The 19,284-nt window shown below is 42.6% G+C and overlaps 1 protein-coding gene across 5 annotated transcripts in view; it reads left to right on the forward strand.

Annotated features, from left to right (window-relative positions):
• The first annotated feature begins 6,062 nt into the window (after window positions 1-6,062).
• MYOF (myoferlin) overlaps window positions 6,063-19,284 on the forward strand; it is a 178,747-nt gene continuing 165,525 nt past the window's right edge. For 3 of the 5 annotated variants that reach the window (XM_027529440.1, XM_027529441.1, XM_027529444.1), the window contains exon 1: window positions 6,069-6,374. In XM_027529440.1, the coding sequence (XP_027385241.1) occupies window positions 6,287-6,374 (88 nt within the window). In that variant the 5' untranslated portion in view covers window positions 6,069-6,286. Of the gene's footprint in view, window positions 6,375-19,284 lie in introns of all 5 variants that reach the window. The other 2 variants (XM_027529445.1, XM_027529443.1) reach the window with 2 other exon arrangements.

Below are 19,284 nucleotides of genomic sequence, written 5' to 3' on the forward strand. Positions count from 1 at the left end.
CCAGGCTCCCCCATCCCTGGAATTCTCCAGGCAAGAACACTGGAGTGGGTTGCCATTTCCTTCTCCAGTGCATGAAAGTGAAAAGTGAAAGTGAAGTCGCTCAGTCATGTCTGACTCTTAGCGGCCCCATGGACTGCAGCCTACCAGGCTCCTCCGTCCATGGGATTTTCCAGGCAAGAGTACTGGAGTGGGGTGCCATTGCCTTCTCCAATGTATATACACATAGGTATAAATATATATATATAAAGTTTGTGATATATAAAATAACTCATATGATCATAATCAAGCAAATCTAAACTATTTGAGGGAATTAAAAACCATAAAGAAAAGCACAGAAATTATTACCATAAACGTCAGGATAGAGGCTACCTATGGGGAAGAGAGGTGTTTGTGACATATGGGTCATGTGAGGGCTTCCAAAGTTCTGGTAATGTTCTCTCTCTGGACCTGGATGTTTGTTTGTTAAACTGTCACCTTTATGTTGTATGCATTTTTCTGTAAATATATTTCACAAAAAAGAACACATTTGAGTTAGTTCTAATGAGGTGGATGAAACTGCAGCCTATTGTACAAAGTGAAGTAAACCAGAAAGAGAAACACCACTACAGGACATTAATGCATATATATGGAATTTAGAAAGATGATAACAACAATCCTATAAGCAAGGAAGCAAAAGAGACACAGATGTAAAAAACAGACTTTTGGATTCTGTGGGAGAGGGCAAGGGTGGGATGATTTGAGAGAATAGCATTGAAACACGTATATTACCATATGTAAGATAGATGGCCAGTGCAAATTGGATGCATGAAGCAGGGCACTCAAAGCCGTTGCTCTGGGACAACACAGAAAGATGGAGTGGGAAGGAGGTGGAATGCGGGTTCAGGATTGGGGGACACGTGCACTCGAGGCTGATTCATGTTGATGTATGTATGGTAAATACTACCACAATACTGTAAAGCAATTATCCTCAAATTGTTCGGTTCAGTCTCTCAGTCGTGTCTGACTCTTTGCAACCCCATGAATCGCAGCATACTAGGCCTCCCTGTCCATCACCAACTCCTGGAGTTTACTCAAACTCATGTCCATCAAGTCGGTGATGCCATCCAGACATCTCATCCTCTGTCCTCCCCTTCTCCTCCTGCCCCCAATCCCTCCCAGCATCAGAGTCTTTTCCAATGAGTCAACTCTTCCCATGAGGTGGCCAAAGTACTGGAGTTTCAGCTTTACCATCAGTCCTTCCAATGAACACCCAGGACTGATCTCCTTTAGAATGGACTGGTTGGATCTCCTTGCAGTCCAAGGGACTCTCAAGAGTCTTCTCCAACACCACAGTTCAAAAGCATCAATTCTTTGGCGCTCAGCCTTCTTCACAGTCCAACTCTCACATCCATAAGTGACCACTGGAAAAACCATAGCCTTGACTAGACAAACCTTTGTTGGCTAAGTAATGTCTCTGCTTTTGAATATGCTATCTAGGTTGGTCGTAACTTTCCTTCCAAGGAGTAAGCGTCTTTTAATTTCATGGCTGCAATCACCGTCTGCAGTGATTTTGGAGCCCAGAAAAATAAAGTCTGACACTGTTTCCACTGTTTCCCCATCTATTTCCCATGAAGTGATGGGACCAGAGCCATGATCTTCGTTTTCTGAATGTTTGGATTTAAGCCAACTTTTTCACTATCCACTTTCACTTTCATCAAGAGGCTCTTTAGTTCCTCTTCACTTTCTGCCATAAGGGTGGTGTCCTCTGCGTATCTGAGGTTATTGATATTTCTCTGGGCAATCTTGATTCCAGCTTGTGCTTCTTCCAGCCCAGCGTTTCTCATGATGTACTCTGCATATAAGTTAAATAAGCAGGGTGACAATATACAGCCTTGACATACTCCTTTTCCTATTTGGAACCAGTCTGTTGTTCCATGTCCAGTTCTAACTGTTGCTTCTTAACCTGCATACAGGTTTCTCAAGAGGCAGGTCAGGTGGTCTGGTATTCCCATCTCTTTCTGAATTTTCCACAGTTTATCGTGATCCACACAGTGAAAGGCTTTGGCATAGTCAATAAAGCAGAAATAGATGTTTTTCTGGAACTCTCTTGCTTTTTCCATGATCCAGCGGATGTGGGCAATTTGATCTCTGGTTCCTCTGCCTTTTCTAAAACCAGCTTGAACATCAGGAAGTTCACGGTTCATGCATTGCTGAAGCTGGGCTTGGAGAATTTTGAGCATTACTTTACTAGCGGTGGACACATAAAGTAAATACAGCCCATGTTTTAGTGGACTATAGACAATATTATGATTATTTTGGGCTTGTTTCTATTTATCCTTTGTGGTTTTTTTTTGCAGGTCTTGTGTTTTTTTAATTAATTTTTTTAGTTGGAGGATGTGAAGTCAAGTGGGCCTTAGAAAGCATCACTACGAACAAAGCTAGTGGAGGTGATGCAATTCCAGTTGAGCTATTTCAAATCCTGAAAAATGATGCTGTGAAAGTGCTGCACTCAATATGCCAGCAAATTTGGAAAACTCAGCAGTGGCCACAGGACTGGAAAAGGTCAGCTTGCATTCCAATCCCAAAGAAAGGTAATGCCAAAGAATGCTCAAACTACCGCACAATTGCACCATTCTCACACGCTAGTAAAGTAATGCTCAAAATTCTCCAAGCCCAGCTTCAGCAATGCATGAACCATGAACTTCCTGATGTTCAAGCTGGTTTTAGAAAAGGCAGAGGAACCAGAGATCAAATTGTCAACATCCACTGGATCACGGAAAAGGCAAGAGAGTTCCAGAAAAACATCTATTTCTGCTTTATTGACTATGCCAAAGCCTTTCACTGTGTGGATCACGATAAACTGTGGAAAATTCAGAAAGAGATGGGAATACCAGACCACCTGACCTGCCTCTTGAGAAACCTGTATGCAGGTTAAGAAGCAACAGTTAGAACTGGACATGGAACAACAGACTGGTTCCAAATAGGAAAAGGAGTATGTCAAGGCTGTATATTGTCACCCTGCTTATTTAACTTATATGCAGAGTACATCATGAGAAACGCTGGGCTGGAAGAAGCACAAGCTGGAATCAAGATTGCCCAGAGAAATATCAATAACCTCAGATACGCAGAGGACACCACCCTTATGGCAGAAAGTGAAGAGGAACTAAAGAGCCTCTTGATGAAAGTGAAAGTGGATAGTGAAAAAGTTGGCTTAAATCCAAACATTCAGAAAACGAAGATCATGGCTCTGGTCCCATCACTTCATGGGAAATAGATGGGGAAACAGTGGAAACAGTGTCAGACTTTATTTTTCTGGGCTCCAAAATCACTGCAGACGGTGATTGCAGCCATGAAATTAAAAGACGCTTACTCCTTGGAAGGAAAGTTACGACCAACCTAGATAGCATATTCAAAAGCAGAGACATTACTTAGCCAACAAAGGTTTGTCTAGTCAAGGCTATGGTTTTTCCAGTGGTCACTTATGGATGTGAGAGTTGGACTGTGAAGAAGGCTGAGCGCCAAAGAATTGATGCTTTTGAACTGTGGTGTTGGAGAAGACTCTTGAGAGTCCCTTGGACTGCAAGGAGATCCAACCAGTCCATTCTAAAGGAGATCAGTCCTGGGTGTTCATTGGAAGGACTGATGGTAAAGCTGAAACTCCAGTACTTTGGCCACCTCATGGGAAGAGTTGACTCATTGGAAAAGACTCTGATGCTGGGAGGGATTGGGGGCAGGAGGAGAAGGGGAGGACAGAGGATGAGATGTCTGGATGGCATCACCGACTTGATGGACATGAGTTTGAGTAAACTCCAGGAGTTGGTGATGGACAGGGAGGCCTAGTATGCTGTGATTCATGGGGTTGCAAAGAGTCAGACACGACTGAGAGACTGAAATGAACTGAAATAATGTATATGACATTGGGTTCATTGGTTCTTTTTTTTTTTTTGGCCTTGAGTTATGCGGGATCTTGGTCTTAGCTGCTGGTCTTGGTCTTAACTTCCCTTCAGGGAAGTCCCGGATTCCCTGGTTCTTTGTATAAGCAGTTGAAACATTTACTCAGACAGAAGAATTCGTGTAGGTAAATCGTACTTATTCCATGTACTTGAAGTGTTTGCTTACAGATGGGTCTTCTTGATAGTATATTCAAAAGCAAAAGGAAGTCCTCTGTTTTTTTTCACTCAGTTTTATTTTAGCCTTTTCTTCTGAAACACAATGATATTCTGATTTAAACCCAACTTGCATTAACAGAAATGCTTTGAATAAGCATAAATTTCTGGTTGCTGACGTGTGGAACTTACTGCTTGCTTTTTGCCAGGTCCCACACTAAGACCTTGTAGACAATCTTCATTTTAGAGATAACTGCAAAAGAGAGGGTTTGTGACATAGTTCAGAATGACATTGAAACATGTATCATATCATGTATGAAACAAGTCGCCAGTCCAGGTTGGATGCACCATACTGGATGCTTGGGGCTGGTGCACTGGGACGACCCAGAGGGAGGGTATGGGGAGGGAGGAGGGAGGAGGGAGGAGGGTTCAGGATGGGGAACACAGGTATACCTGTGGCGGATTCATTTCGATATTTGGCAAAACTAATACAATATTGTAGAGTTTAAAAATAAAATAAAATTTAAAAAAAAAGAGTAACTAAGCAGGGATCCACATTCAGGTCTGGAGGACTACTATCACCAGGCTCCCTCTAGTGATCTTAATCACCAGGTTGTACCACCCAACACACCCTTAGGCCATAAAGATTTTTTTCCTTGACCAAACTTTAGTCACACCCATCTGTGTACTTCCTTATAAAATCTAGTTTTAACAAGAACCTTGCTGAGTCGGTTTAACCAGAATGCCCCTCTCTCCATGTCTGATCAACTTTCTGCATCTTTGGGGGTTTCTCATTCTCTATCACCCCCAGGTGATGTCTCATCACCCTGACTTGTGTTCAGTAAGAATCCTGTTAGGTCAGTTAAACCAGAATTACCTTTATCCTTGATGTTTTCTTCTAGTAATTTCCATCCACTGACTGCCACCCCCCCCCTCCTTCCCACCCCCGCACCCCCCCCCCCCCGCCCCCCGCCGCCGCCTGCTCATTGGCTTTTAAGTCCCTCTTGAAAGTGAAAGTGTGAGTCACTCAATCCTGTCTGACTCTTTGTGACCCCATGGAGTATAGCCTGCCAGGCTCCTCTGTACATGGAATTCTACAGACAAGAATACTGGAGTGGGTTGCCATTCCCTTCTCCAGGGGAATCTTCCTGACCCAGGGATCAAACCCAGTCTCCTGCACTGCAGGCAATTCTTTACTGTCTGAGCCACCAGGAAAGCCCCAATTCCCCCTTGTCCATGCCCTATTCCGATATGAGCCCAAACTCTCTCATACACTGAAAGATTCCAGTGTAGTAGTCCTCTCCCCTTGAATGAAGTCTTCCTGGGCCACTTTAACAAGTCTCATCAAATGTTTTTTTTTTCCTCTAACAAAGAAAAGGAAGACACTGCTGGGGTTTAGACCCTGAAGAATGGAGAGTCAGTTCTCCATTTTCACTGAATACTACTTCTAGCAGCTTCTGATGGACCAGGAAAACTTAGCTCGCCAGCTCTCACCTCTTAAGGATTTTTAAAGGTCTATGGAGAACCCTTTTGCAACTAAAAAGGATCAGCCTCCAGGACACCAATTTTGTAAACCCCTATTAGGACCTCGGGATTGAAGTTTGCTTGAAATAACTCATTCATTTCTCTGCCATACGATAGGGGGCACCCTTTAACTGATTCAAAACAATTTGTTCTGTAAGTTACTGCTGAGTGAGTATGCTCAACAGCAGGAGAAAAGAAACAGCAAAAGTTAAAAAAAAAAAAAAAAATTTTTTTAAAAACTGATTCAGTCAAGTTTTAAAACTCCAGGAAGATCAGAAAAGAATGGAAGGGAAACAGAAAACCAATTAATTGGGCTTCGAGTATTGTCACTTATTAACAGCAGCGTTTTAGTAGTCTCCTGACCTGTCTACATTTGTTAGCTCCATTTCATTTGTTGCCCATAATTATTTTTAGCTGGCTTTTGTCCTTTTCACTTCCACATTTCCCGAATTCTTAAGTGGGTGCCTGCGGAGCTGCGGAGACTGGGGCGTTTGGATATCAGTTTACACGTAACCTTCAGTAAATAATCCGTCAGGGACCCACCCATTGCCTCTCCTCCTTCCCTCTTCGCTGGACAAGTCATCCCCCGCTTTCTCTCCCGGGCAGCGCGGCCAGGATCCAGAGCCCTAGCCTCCTTAACTTCGTTGCTGAAGCTTGCTTTCTGTCCATTGAGAGCCATGCTTCGAGTGATTGTGGAATCTGCCAGCAATATCCCTAAGACGAAATTTGGGAAACCGGATCCTATTGTTTCTGTTATTTTTAAGGGTAAGGCCAAGTTTGCTTCTTTTTCTCCAGTCCTGCTTTGGAATGTTAGTTTCTTGGGTCTACACATTCTCTGAAAGTCTGCGATCGATCAAATCCTCTGAAGCTATAGCTAGAATTTGTTACCTGTACAGGTCAGGGGAGAGGACAGATTTCTGTGGAAGGCATTTGATTTTCCGCAGGGCTTTGAGGCTCATTGTATGACCGGATGTTTGAATTCTAATAGCCCTTGTAGTAAACCATATACCAAATTTCAAGTATCAAAATGTTCTGGGAAAAAAATAGTTATGTGTTGGTTCATATTAGGAGTTTCAGTAATCATGTATACGTTTTTATTGCCTCTGCCTGTGAGAAATGGATAAAGGAGGAAAAAGCACAATTAAGTTGTTCGAAGTACCATTACTTGGTAAAACAGCCCTTTGCTGCTTTTATTGTCACTGGGCTTCTGGGAGGTGGAGTAAAGGTATTGTTTTGGTTTGTTTCATGTTATTTTGTGCCTCTTTATAGTTGTTCTTCATCTCTCCAAAGTTAGGGTGTTTTTTTGTGTGTTCCGTAGCTTTTAAACTGCTCCTAGAGGAAAGAGCTCTGAACAATGCAAATTTGCAGTTTAGGCATCTAGTTTGGACTTGCTCTAGTGACTTAGAAATCTCTGGATGTCAGTTTTCTCTTCTGCAAAACAAATGAGGGGGGTGTAGAGTAGATCATCTTTAAAAGGCTTGTTGTAATTCTGACAGGTGATTTATCTTGACATTTCATTGCAATGGAGGGGGACATGAGTGGTTGGAGGGATGGCACACTGTCAGCCATGGTAGGTCATTCCAGTTTGGGCTGGAGTGATGTGTCTAAAGCTGAATTTAGGAGCTTTAGTGGGTTCTGTTTGTCCAAGGTCATTGGTAAGATTGCCAGTTCACTCCTTGGCAGGAAAAATGAAAGGGAGTGAGAGAGGAGGGCAGAAAAAGTGGGGGCCCTGATGGGTGTCTGGATCCTGATCAAACCTCAGCACGTTTCTCTCTTCCTCTGGGAACTCACTACTTCTCCCTTCCAGTTTCTGAGTAACCTGTGCCTTTCTTCTTTCTTTTGTCCATTTTATCTCTGTTCCTCTTCTGAAATCTCCCCCTCTGAGATGAGCAGAGAAATGAAACCCAAAGCTGCCAAATGATTGGTTAGTTAAAAAAGATTTGGGAGACAAAACTTGGATTCTTAATGTACAATGTAGTTAAGAATCTGGTTAGTGAATATCACATACTCATGTTATATCAGGGTTCCCCTGCATGTGTTCTTTTAAAAAATCTTTTTCTTTTTTATTTCCAAATTTATTTTTATTGCAGTTACATTGGTTTGTAACATTTTATGTTTTATATAATATTATATTTCTACTTCTGTATGTACTGCAGCATGCTTCCCACCAAATATTTAATTTCCATTCTTCATTACAGTTGATCCTGTTTACACATTTTGCCTTCCTCCCCACCCCTCCCCTTCTGGTAACCGCTACTCTGTTCTCTATATCTACATGTTTTGGGTTTTCTTTGTTTTTCTAATTTGGTTTGTTCATTTGTTTTTTTTAGTTTGTTTTTTATATTCTGTATATGAGTGAAATCATAGGGTGTTAATATTTGTCTTTCTCTGTTTGATGTATTTCATTTATAATAATACCCTCAAGGTCTATCCATGTTGTTGCAATGGCAAGGTTTTACCATTTAAAAAAATTCCTGAGTAATACTCCATTGCATATCTGTATATACCATATCTTCTTTATCCATTCATCCATTGGTATGCACTTAGGTTATTTCTATATCTTGGCTATTGTAAATAATGCTGCAGTGAACACAGGGGTGCGCATGTCTTTTCAAATTAGTGTTTGTTTATTCTTTAGATAAATGCCAGAAGTGGGATAGCTGAATTATGTTGCAGTTCTACTCTTAATTTTTTGAGGAATCTCTATAGTCTTTTTCATAGTGACTGGACTAGTTCACATCCCCACCAAGAATGTATGAAGGTTCCCTTTTTCCACATTTTCACCAACACATTTTATTTCTCGCCTTTTGGATAGCAGCCATTCTGACAGATATCTCACTGTGGCTTTGTAAAAAAATTTTTCCTGAAGCAGTTGCATAATTGGGACCTAAGATGAAAAGTTTGTTTCCTTCGCCATTGACATGTAAAGACATGTAAAAATATGTTGGGTTCAATCTGGTAATGTCGTGGGGCAAGTCGTACAGATCGTAAAGGAACTACAATGTAACACTATATTGAAATCTGACTTATTTGTCTGGAGTGAGTATGTATGGGTCAAAAATTTCACATGACTAAAATTACATCTGCCTAAGGCTGTGAACATAAACACTCAACTGAAAGTGGAAAACTTCAGTTCATGTGGGCCAATATAGGTTATGTAAATTATTACATTTACTAGGTCATTTAGCTTCAGTCTCTTTTCTAGTCTCCTTTGGTTGTATAAGTCGAATGGTAAAGTCATTTATTTATTCACCTGACAAGCAATCTAATGGAAGAAACAACTCAGCTCCAGAGTAGGAGTATCTGGACTCTGGCTAATGTTCATAGAACAGCCGATGATGCGGATTTCACCACCAAGGTCTCAGATTTCTCAGTTGTGGAATCATGGGAACTGAGCTCCTTGAGATTTCTTTCAGTTTTAGGGCCCTATAATTTTACAGTTCCATGTATTGAATAACTGCTCTCAGCAGGGTATGAAAGGCATTGCGTTAGGCACTAAAGCAGATATAATAATGACTATGGCATTTTTCTTGCTTTCAGTCTATTTCAATAGTCTAAAATATTGGTGATAGCAAACCCTTTCCAGGCATGCCTTCCAATTTTGAGCACTGGGTAAGATTAAGTAACATTACGTTCTGACGGAATTGAGGATACTGATATCACCATAAATCCATCCATTGGAATGGAGCAAAGCCAGATGTCCTTCATGGGGTGGCGTGAGTGAGAAATGAGGAGAGTAAGATGTGAAAAGCCCTAACAGAGGTTCAAGACAGCACCAAAGAAAGCCCCTGAGTTTACTAACTGTAAACAGTTTTGCCTCTTGAGTACATAAAACAGCAAGATCGGGCAGTAATCAGCACTTCTCTTTTCAAGCTGTAGGATTGTAGGAAGAATGGCTAAGTGATGGGAGTGTTAATGGTGATGGCTGTGTTGACACTGAGCCCCCCTGTAGACTTTAGTTGAGAACGTGCTGTACTGACAGCCAACTGACTTAGTTGACCTCAATCTCTCATGTTCATTCCCCTTCTGAGGCTGAACTCAAGACCTTGCATGAACCAGCAGGATCTGAGGATTACTGAAGTCCCTATGGTGTGGATGTCATGGATATTTAGCAGTGCAAAAGGAGAGAGTTTTCACATTCTTAGGGTGTGCTGGGTTCTGCAAGCCAACTCTGAATCGTAAGAGCAGAGTGCTTGTCAGTCTGTGCTGGCCATTCTCCCTTGAGTCTCATACAGACAGCCAGGCTGTGAGACTAATCTAGTTGAGATTAGATTAGACAGACTTCTGAGGCCTCTTCCAAGGCTAAGACTTTATGATTCCCCCAAACATCACATATCAAAAAAGTTCGTTTAGTATTAAAGATTTTTAATTAAAAAATATATGCATGTAGAAACAAAACCGACTAACAATCCAAAGGAGATTATAAAACTAAAAAGTGACAGTTCTCACCATGTCCCTCCTTTCTCTCCAGTCTTGCTACCTAGGGGTAACTACTCTAAATAGTTTGATTTGAATCCTTTCTGATTTTTTGCTGAAGAGTTGTAAGTTTGCTGCAATGCTGCTGCTAAGTCGCTTTAGTCGTGTCCGATTCTGTGCGACCCCATAGACAGCAGCCCACCAGGCTACGCTGTCCCTGAGATTCTCCAGGCAAGAACATTGGAGTGGGTTGCCATTTCCTTCTCCAATGCATGAAAGTGAAAAGTGAAAGTGAAGTCGCTCAGTCGTGTCCGACTCTTCCTGACCCCATGGACTGCAGCCTACCAGGCTCCTCCATCCATGGGATTTTCCAGGCAAGAGTTCTGGAGTGGGGTGCCATTGCCTTCTCGGAGTAAGTTTGCTAAAAAGTTGTAATTTTTTGCTAAAAGTTGTAAGTAGCTACTCCCTGTTAGCAAGGAGGCTGCAATGGACATCCTTACAGTGGATCTCCTTGTAAAAGAGAACATTTCTGAAAGACAGATTCCCTGGTGTTTGTATGTGTGTGTGTGTCTGTGTATGTATATGTGTGCATTTCTTTTCTTTTAAAGGCAGTCTTGCTGACTATTGCTGATGACTTCCATTTGGCTAGTCTCCTGCCTCTGTGTCAAATCTCTTGAAAAGATTGGTTGAAAGGAAATTTTCTTGCACACTTTTGTATTGTACTTTTACAATGTGGCAACATTGTGTCCACATTCAACATTTGACTCCGAAAGAGCATAGTTGTAGCAACTACTAACAGTTGTCTCATTTGTCCTTATCAAGCCCATTCCATTAGCCAGAATTTTCTCACTTCTGGTCTTGTGTAGTTCTTTGAGGTCTTTGTGGAACGGCTACTGCTTAGTCCAGATGTCACTAAAGAATTTTCATGTTATTGCTTATTTTTCCAGATATTTGTTATTTCATCTGGACATGTTTTGAGACTGAAATCCTGGTATTTCTAGGGTATCCCCTGCATTGAGCTTATCAACTTTGTAGTCTTGAGGAAACCACTTAACCTCTCTGAGAATCCCTTTTTCCTCTTGAAAAATGGGCCTCTGGTGGCTTATCTGAAAGGAAGTAGATTTGTGAAATTCCCCAAAGGTTGTGATTTATGCAATAGAGAATTCTCTGACTATTTTTAGCAAAAACTACTTAGCTACTTGAAAATTTGAAAAAAATAGTTGAGTTAGAAAAGTGATATTTAAAGTAAAGGGAAAAGCTACAAAATTCCAATTAGGAATGGTGAAGTATGATGGGAGAAAGATCCAGCGGGTCTCATTCACTATCATCTGTGAAGGTACCTAGTGAGTGGCCTACATGGTGACCTGGTTTACCCAGACCATACCGTGCTGTGCATGCTTAGTCACTTAGTCATGTCCAATTCTTTGAGACCCCATAGACTGTAACCCACCAGGCTCCTCTGTCCATGAGGATTCTCCAGGCAAATACTGGAGTGGGTTGCCTCATGCCCTCCTCTAGGGGATCTTCCCAACCCAGGGATTGAACCTAGGTCTCCCGCATTGTGGGTGGATTCTTTACCATCTGAGCCACCAGGGAAGCCCAAGAATACTGGAATGGGTAGCCTATCCCTTCCCCAGGGGATCTTCCTGACCCAGGAATCAATCCAGGGTCTCGTGCATTGCAGGCAGATTCTATACCAGTTGAGCTACCAGGGAAGCCCATACTGTAGGGCTAGTCAAAGATTCCCACTGGCACAAACTGACAACCATGCCACACTGGTACTCTGCTAGAACTACTGCGTCGTTTTTACAAAACACTCTGGAAAGCAAAAGTGTTCAAGGTACTGAATCATCCCCATCAGTTCTGGGAGAACAGGGTTTGGAGACTCACTATCTGTGGAAAGTGGCCCCACCTTATCAAGGCATGGAAACTCTTAAAGGTACACTTTCCAAAGGCGTATTTTATAGACTCTCAGTTATTTACAAAGCCACAATTACCTTTGAAAAACAAATCAGTGTGACTTGTTTTCCTCCTGCACAACAAATCTTAAGTGTATGCCCTTAAGGTATGTCCAGGGGTGCTGGTCTTTGATTGGTTGGGGTTTGCTAGTGGGTCTCTCCATCCCCATGGGATCTGGCTCTGCCACGGAGGCATGATGCAGGAGGTGGGGGATGCCCTGGTGGCTCAGTGGTAGAGAATCCACCTGCCAATGCACAAGACATGGGTTTGATCCCTGGTCTGGGAAGATTCCACATGCTGAGGAGCAATTAAGCCCATGCATCGCAACTACTGAGCCTGTGCTCCAGGGCCCAGGAGCCACAACTACTGAGCTTGGGCACCCTAGAGCCTGCGCTCTGCAACAAGAGAAGCCACCGCAATGAGAAGCCCATGCACTGTAACCAGAGAGTAACACCCACTCATCACAACTAGAGAAAAGCCAGAGCAGCAACAAAGACCCAGCAATGTCAAAAATAAATAAATAAATGATTAAAAAAAAAAGAAGTCATGGAGTTTTTATGTCCTCTGCCACTCTATCATATCACAGATGTTGAATATATGTTTTAAAGATTGACCCTGGAAACAATGCCCTGGCAGGAGATGTAAGACAATAAAGTCATTAATTCTTGGTCTTGAAATGGTCAGAAGTCCACCATTCTCTCTTCTTTCAGGAAGAATTACATTTATTATTTTCTCAGATGCTTTGTGGATTAGGCTTGGCAAAGGCCACTTCATACATTTCTGAACACCGAGTCCCTAGCACCTGCTACCCAAGGGCAAATCAGTATCATACTACTTTTTGCTTCCTTGATCCTGACTGGGAAAGGATCCAACATAAAACTGTGAAGCTGCCAGTTTTATGTTGAAAATTTGTGCATGAAACGTTCAGTGGTCTGTAAGACAGAATGTGTTTGCCATAATTTGGCAGTGATTACTTTACTTTGTAAGTCCTTTTGAACAGCTGTTCTGTTGAGTAGGGGGTGTGCTTTGAGAGACTCTGAGCAGTTTTCTCTTAGAAACAGCTGCTTAGACATTTAAGCTTTATCAGCAAACTTGGCCTTGAGCATTAGGGTAAAAGCTTATTGGACATGAGGATGCAAAAACCCTGGGCTTTGGAGCCAGGGAGGCTTAGGAATGAGCATTCCAATTTTCACCTCTTACTTTCTAAGTGCTCATGAGCTAATGAATTAAAACCTTCAGCTGCAGAGTTATTATAGTTCAACTAGGAGTTATTATATCTCCTACCTTGAGGGGATGTTTGAGGGTTAAATGAATACATATATAAAATTGCACATGGGAATTCCTAAACTTCCTTCCCTATTTGATAACGTTTACTTTTATGGAGCCCTAAAATGTGCCAGACAGTATAACAGAAATTAAGTCTAGAAAAATACATATCACATGGTTTGTCTTCTGTGTCTAGGGAACCAGCTGGTTGGAACACAAGAATGAGTTACAAACCAGAATAGGCATGCAAGAGCAGATGAAAGAGAGGAAATCTTCATGGAGACGGTGTTCTTGAGTGGTCTTAAAGGATGACAGAAATAATGAAAAGAAAGATATTCCAGGTTTGGAAAAATATCAGAAAGGGCCAGGGAGCCCCTGTCCTGTGGGGTGAGGTTGATCAAGGAGTAATTGGTGTGATTAGGGTTATGTTTTACTCATAAACCAGTTGGGAGCCATTAGGTAGCATTGTGGATGTTTTAGTTCTAGTCAGGTATAAGAAAGATTCAGGGAAGGAGGAGAAGTCAGGGGTACAGAGGATGAAATGGTTGGATGGCATCACTGACTCAATGGACATGAGCTTCAGCAAACTCTGGGAGATGGTGAGGGACAGGGAAGCCTGGCATGCCACAGTCCATGGGATCGCAAAGAGTTGCATATGATTAAGTGACTGAACAACAACAAGACTAAGTGAGGGGTGTACTAGTTGAGACAAGCGCTTTCTAAGACAGAGGGAGCTCATTTCATGGCTAGAATGAGAAGGAAGAAACTAATGTGAACAGTACTAAGGAAGCAGCCCAACTGAATTAAATTAATAAGAAAACTGCACTGGGCAGGCTAGCTGGACCATGCTTTCTCACTCTCTTCTGTGAAATAGGATTAGGGTTAGGGAGTGCTCAGCCTGTGCAGGCCTGCAGGGCTAGGTGGGGCAGCCCTGCCAGAGGCGACCTGAGGGCTTTACCTGCCTGAGACTGGAGAGGGAGGTCCAGAGAGGTAGAAGAAAAGCACAGAAATGGAAAGTGATAGCAAAGACACATTTTGTCATTCTCCCAGAAATCCAATGAGGAGTATTTCCTCAACCAAACTGAACTGTGGTCTCGTAGAAGGTCCTTCTCTCAGGACTCAGTTGTTCCACCATCTAAGGGGTAAGGTGTCCTGTCTGTGTGTGTGCTCAATCACTAAGTCTTGTCTTTTGAGACCCTATGGATTGCAGCCCGCCAGGCTCCTCTGTCCATGGGTTGCCCATGCAAGAATACTGGCCTGGGTTGCCATTTCCTTATCCAGGGGATCTTCCCAACTCAGGGATTGAACCTGGGTCTCCTGTGTCTTTTGCATTGGCAGGCGGACTCTTTACCACTGAGCCACCTGGGAGTGTCAGCAGTTATGTAATTGCAGGGAACTCAGATTTGCTCAAGGTGGCCACCATACTGATTTCTATCGTGGCTGTACTATTTTACATCCCCACAAACAGTGCTAAAAGGGTTCCATCTTATCCACATTTTTACCACCATTTTGTATTTTCTGTGTTTTTTTGTTTGTTTGTTTGTTTCTGTGGTTTGTTTTTTTGGGGATAATAGTCATCCTAATGGGTGTGAACAGTAGATTCTTAGCAACTCTCTGTTGACTTGGATTGTCAGCTCATACTTGCCTCATTAATTCATAGTGTTTCTGCAGCCTTAGTGGCCAGCCATGAGGCAGCCCTCCTGTGACCAGAAGCCTGCCTGTCAGGGCCCAGCAGCAGCTCAAGAGCCTGGTGGCCTCTTGACCAGTGGCTGTGTAGCTAAGGTTGTGCTGGCAGCCATAGCAGAGCAGAAGGCAAGTAGAAAATAGCCTTGGTTCCCTGCAGTGCCAGGTCTCCCAGTTGGCCTGGACTCACCAGGGCAAGGCTGGAACCAGAGGGCCCCCTGCTTCTGCCCCCAGAACATCCTAGGAGATCAGAGTAGCCCCAGATCAGGTGCCCTGTCGTCCTCTCGCCTAACCTTCTACACTCCTTCGTGGCACTTAGTGGAATATGCAGTTGTGTATTTACTGGCTTATTTGATTTCTGTCTGCTTCCTCCAGAGACTAGAAGCTTCTTGAGCACAGGGGCCATGTCTCCTTCTTCAACACCTTGCTCAGTGCCTGGCAGATAGTAGATGACCAATTAGTGGTGTTGAATGAATGATTCTGGCTCCTCCCTTCAGTCATTCAGTTTAGGATCTCACAGGCCAGGGGAACCAGATGGGACCAAATGATACCAGATCCCTGTGCCCACAAACTACAAAACTGATCCTGAGTGTGTAGTCCTTCAGAGTTTCCACATGCTATTTGGGATCCATTAAGCTGCATCTCAAAGGAAACTGGAAGGCGGGGGAGTCCTAGCCTACCTCTGACCTTGATATTAGGGCTTTGGTCTAATCAATGGCAAGAAACCTCTCTGAATCTCAGTTTTCCTAGCTGTGAAGTGGTTATAAGACCTACCCCTGAAGGTTATAAAAGTCAAATGAGTATTTAAGGTACCTGGACTAAAAATAGATGTTTAATGCCATCTTGCCTCCCGAAGTTTTGTTACCTTTGCACATTGCAAAGTGAAAAATTAGTAGGTTAGTTTAGGGACTAAATAAATGTTTTCAAATTGAATGAAGACAGTTGAGGCAGAACCTGTTTGCTCTCCTTTTATTTAATTAATTTGTTTATTTCTGGCTGTGCTGCTTATAGGATCTGAGTTCCCCAACCAGGGATTGAACCTAGGCCCTTGGCAGTGAAAGCTCTGAGTCTTAACCACTGGACTGCCAGAGAATTGCCTGTTCTCCATTTAGAAGGTGAAGCTACAACCTAGAAGGGAGCTCTAGTTGGGTTCGTATTTTGTCAGAACAGCTAGTCATTATGGTGAGAATAAAATAGATCATTTTACTAAGTGTTTTTTACTTCATTTGGCAGATACATCTTTGTATGCCTACTGTGTGCTTGATTGTCTAGAGCATTGTTGTCTTATAGTCCCTTCTATGATAGTGGTGATGTCCAAGATCTGCTGTCTCTAACAGAGCCATGAGACACGTGTGGGTAGTGATCACTGAAATGTGGTCAGTGTGACTTGATGAACTGAATTGCTAATATTATTTCATTCAAATATTCATGGATACATGAGGTTGTTGGCAGCTGTGTTGGACAACACAGAGAACAGAACAGCCTCTGTGGCTAAGAGTTCACCATGTCCTCCCACTCACTGTTCCCAGCATCTCTTACCTCAGTTGTCTCATCTGTAAAATGGAGAGGATAAAGTCCAAAACTCGGAAAGTAATTACAAAAGAGAAAGCATGTAGGAAGTGCTTTAAGTGTTGGTTGCTGCTTAGGCCTTCTGGAGATGTCGGCATGGTGAGTAACAACCAATTACTCCACCACCACCATTTACTAAATTCTCACTCTGTGCTCAGACCTGTACGTATTATCCATTTCATCTTCACATCGTTTTCAGGAAGCATCACATAGAACCAGACATCCTGGAGTGTGAAGTCAAGTGGGCCTTGGGAAGCAATAGTATGAACAAAGCTAGTGGAGGTGATGGGATTCCAGTTGAGCTATTTCAAATCCTAAAAGATGGTGCTATGAAAGTGCTGCACTCAATATGCCAGCAAATATGGAAAACTCAGCAGTGGCTACAGACTGGAAAAGGTCAGTTATCATTCCAGTCCCAAAGAAGAGCAATGCCAAACAATGTTCAAACTACCACACAATTGTCCTCATGTCACATTCTAGCAAGATAATGCTCAAAATCCTTCAAGCTTGGCTTCAACAGTATGTGAACCAAGAACTTCCAGATGTACAAGCTGGATTTAGAAAAGGCAGAGGACCCAGAGATCAAATTGCCAATGTCTGTTGGATCATAGAAAAAGCAAGGGAATTCCAGAAAAACATCTACTTCTGCTTCATTGACTGCGCTAAAGTCTTTGACTGTGTGGATCACAACAAACTGTGGAAGATTCTTAAAGAGTGGGCATACCAGACCATCTTACCTGTCTCCTGAGAAACCTGTATGCAGGTCAAGAAGCAACAGTTAGAACCAAACATAGAAAAACTGACTGGTTCAAAACTGGGAAAGGAGTACAAGGATGTATATTGTAACCCTGTTTATTTAACTTATATGTAGAGTACATCTTGTGAAACGCCAGGTTGGATGAATCACAAGCTGGAGTCAAGATTGCTGGGAGAAATGTCAACAGCTTCAGACATGCAGATATTACCATTTTAGTGGCAGGAAATGAAGAGGAATTAAAAAGCTTCTTGATGAGGGTGAAAGATACAAATGAAAAGGCTGGCTTAAAACTCAACATTCAAAAACTAAGATTATGGCATCTGGTCCCATGACTTCATGGCAAATAGAAGGGGAAAAAGTGGAAGCAGTGACAGATTTTATTTTCTTGGGCCCCAAGGTCACTGTGTGTGGTGACTGCAGCCATGAAATTAAAAGACGCTTACTCCTTGGAAGGAAAGCTATGATAACCTGTGAAGTCGCTCAGTCATGTCCAACTCTTTGCAACCCCATGGACTGTAACCTACCAGGCTCCTCTGTCCATGGGATTTTCTAGGCAAGAGTACTGGAGTGGGTTGCCATAAAAAGCAGAAACATCACTTTGCTGACAAAGGTCTGTATAGTCAAAGCTATGGTTTTTTCCCAGTAGTCGTGTATGGATGTGAGAGTTGGACCATGAAGAAGGCTAAACACTGAAGAACTGATGCTTTTGGACTGTGGTGCTGGAGAGGACTCTTGAGAGTCCCTTGGACTGCAAGGAGATCAGCCAATCCTAAAGGAAATCAACCCTGAATATTCATTGGAAGGACTGATGCTGAAGCTGAAGCTCCAGTACTTTGGCCACCCAATCCAAAGAGGCGATTCATTGGAAAAGACCCTGATGCTGGGAAAGATTGAAGGCAGGAAGAGAAGGGGGCAACTGAGGATGAGGTGGCTGGATGGCATCACTGACTCAATGAACATGAGTTTGAGCAAACTCTGGGAAATAGCCCAGAACAGGGAAGCCTGGTGTGCTGCAGTCCATGGAGTCACAAAGAGTCAGACGTGACTTAGCGACTGAACAACAACAGCAACAAGGTATTATTATGATCTTCATTTTACTCATGAGGAAACTGAGGTAGAGACAGGTTAGAATTCAACCCTGAACTCTGATTCCAAAGCCTCCAGTGTGTCTTCTTGGAGGTCACTGTAGTTACACAGAAAAAACACAATGTGTGCCTTAAATATCCAAGTCAGATTATGATCCTTCCTCCCTCCTCTGAACAAATTGAGTTGTTTTGTCTGCCAGGTCATCTGAACTCAGTCTAAGAGAGGAAGACTGTGTACCAAGAACAAAAGAACTTAAAAAAAAAAAAGAAAAAACAAAACCCGGCTCGCCTGTGGTGAGTTTCCACAGGGTACATAAGTCTTTAGGACTGTGCTGTGATTCAGAAGCTCAGAGCTAACATAACTTCTCAGTGAATCAGTTCCTCTGAGAGTCAAGTGGGAGCCATTTTATTAGTGGAGATCACAACTCTTATCTTATATAAAATAGTAAGATCCTAAATGGCAGGGTGAGTTTCCACTTCTCATTACCTTAGTTTTCTGGATTTTTATTTTCATCATCTTATCATTGCAATAGGATAACTTACGTTTTGTTTTTTATTTTAATCCCTTCCCTTATCTCTCTTTCATTATTTAAAAAAAAGAAAAAAATGTTCCTTGTGGTTACCTCTCCTCGTTGTTGGAATTCACTGCCTGGGCAGTCCCTGTCTCTCTCCACCCTATTTTTTCCTTCTGTTTCTTCCCACTGCTCCTCTTAAGCATAAACTCATTCAGCAGATCTTGGTCAAGAGTGTACTTGGCCAGGCTGTGGTCTCAGCACTGCAAGTCGGATGGGAAACAAGCCAGACTTGACCGCTGCATGCGTGCAGCTTATAGTCTAGCTGTAGGTCCAGGAAGAGTTCAGTGAATTCAGAGTTAAAGAAGTTTAATCTCTTGGAAAGGAAGCATTATTTTTGCAGATTATATTGATGACCAGCTATGAAA

Source organism: Bos indicus x Bos taurus, chromosome 26 (assembly GCF_003369695.1).
Source record: "Bos indicus x Bos taurus breed Angus x Brahman F1 hybrid chromosome 26, Bos_hybrid_MaternalHap_v2.0, whole genome shotgun sequence".
Lineage (NCBI taxonomy): Eukaryota > Metazoa > Chordata > Mammalia > Artiodactyla > Bovidae > Bos > Bos indicus x Bos taurus.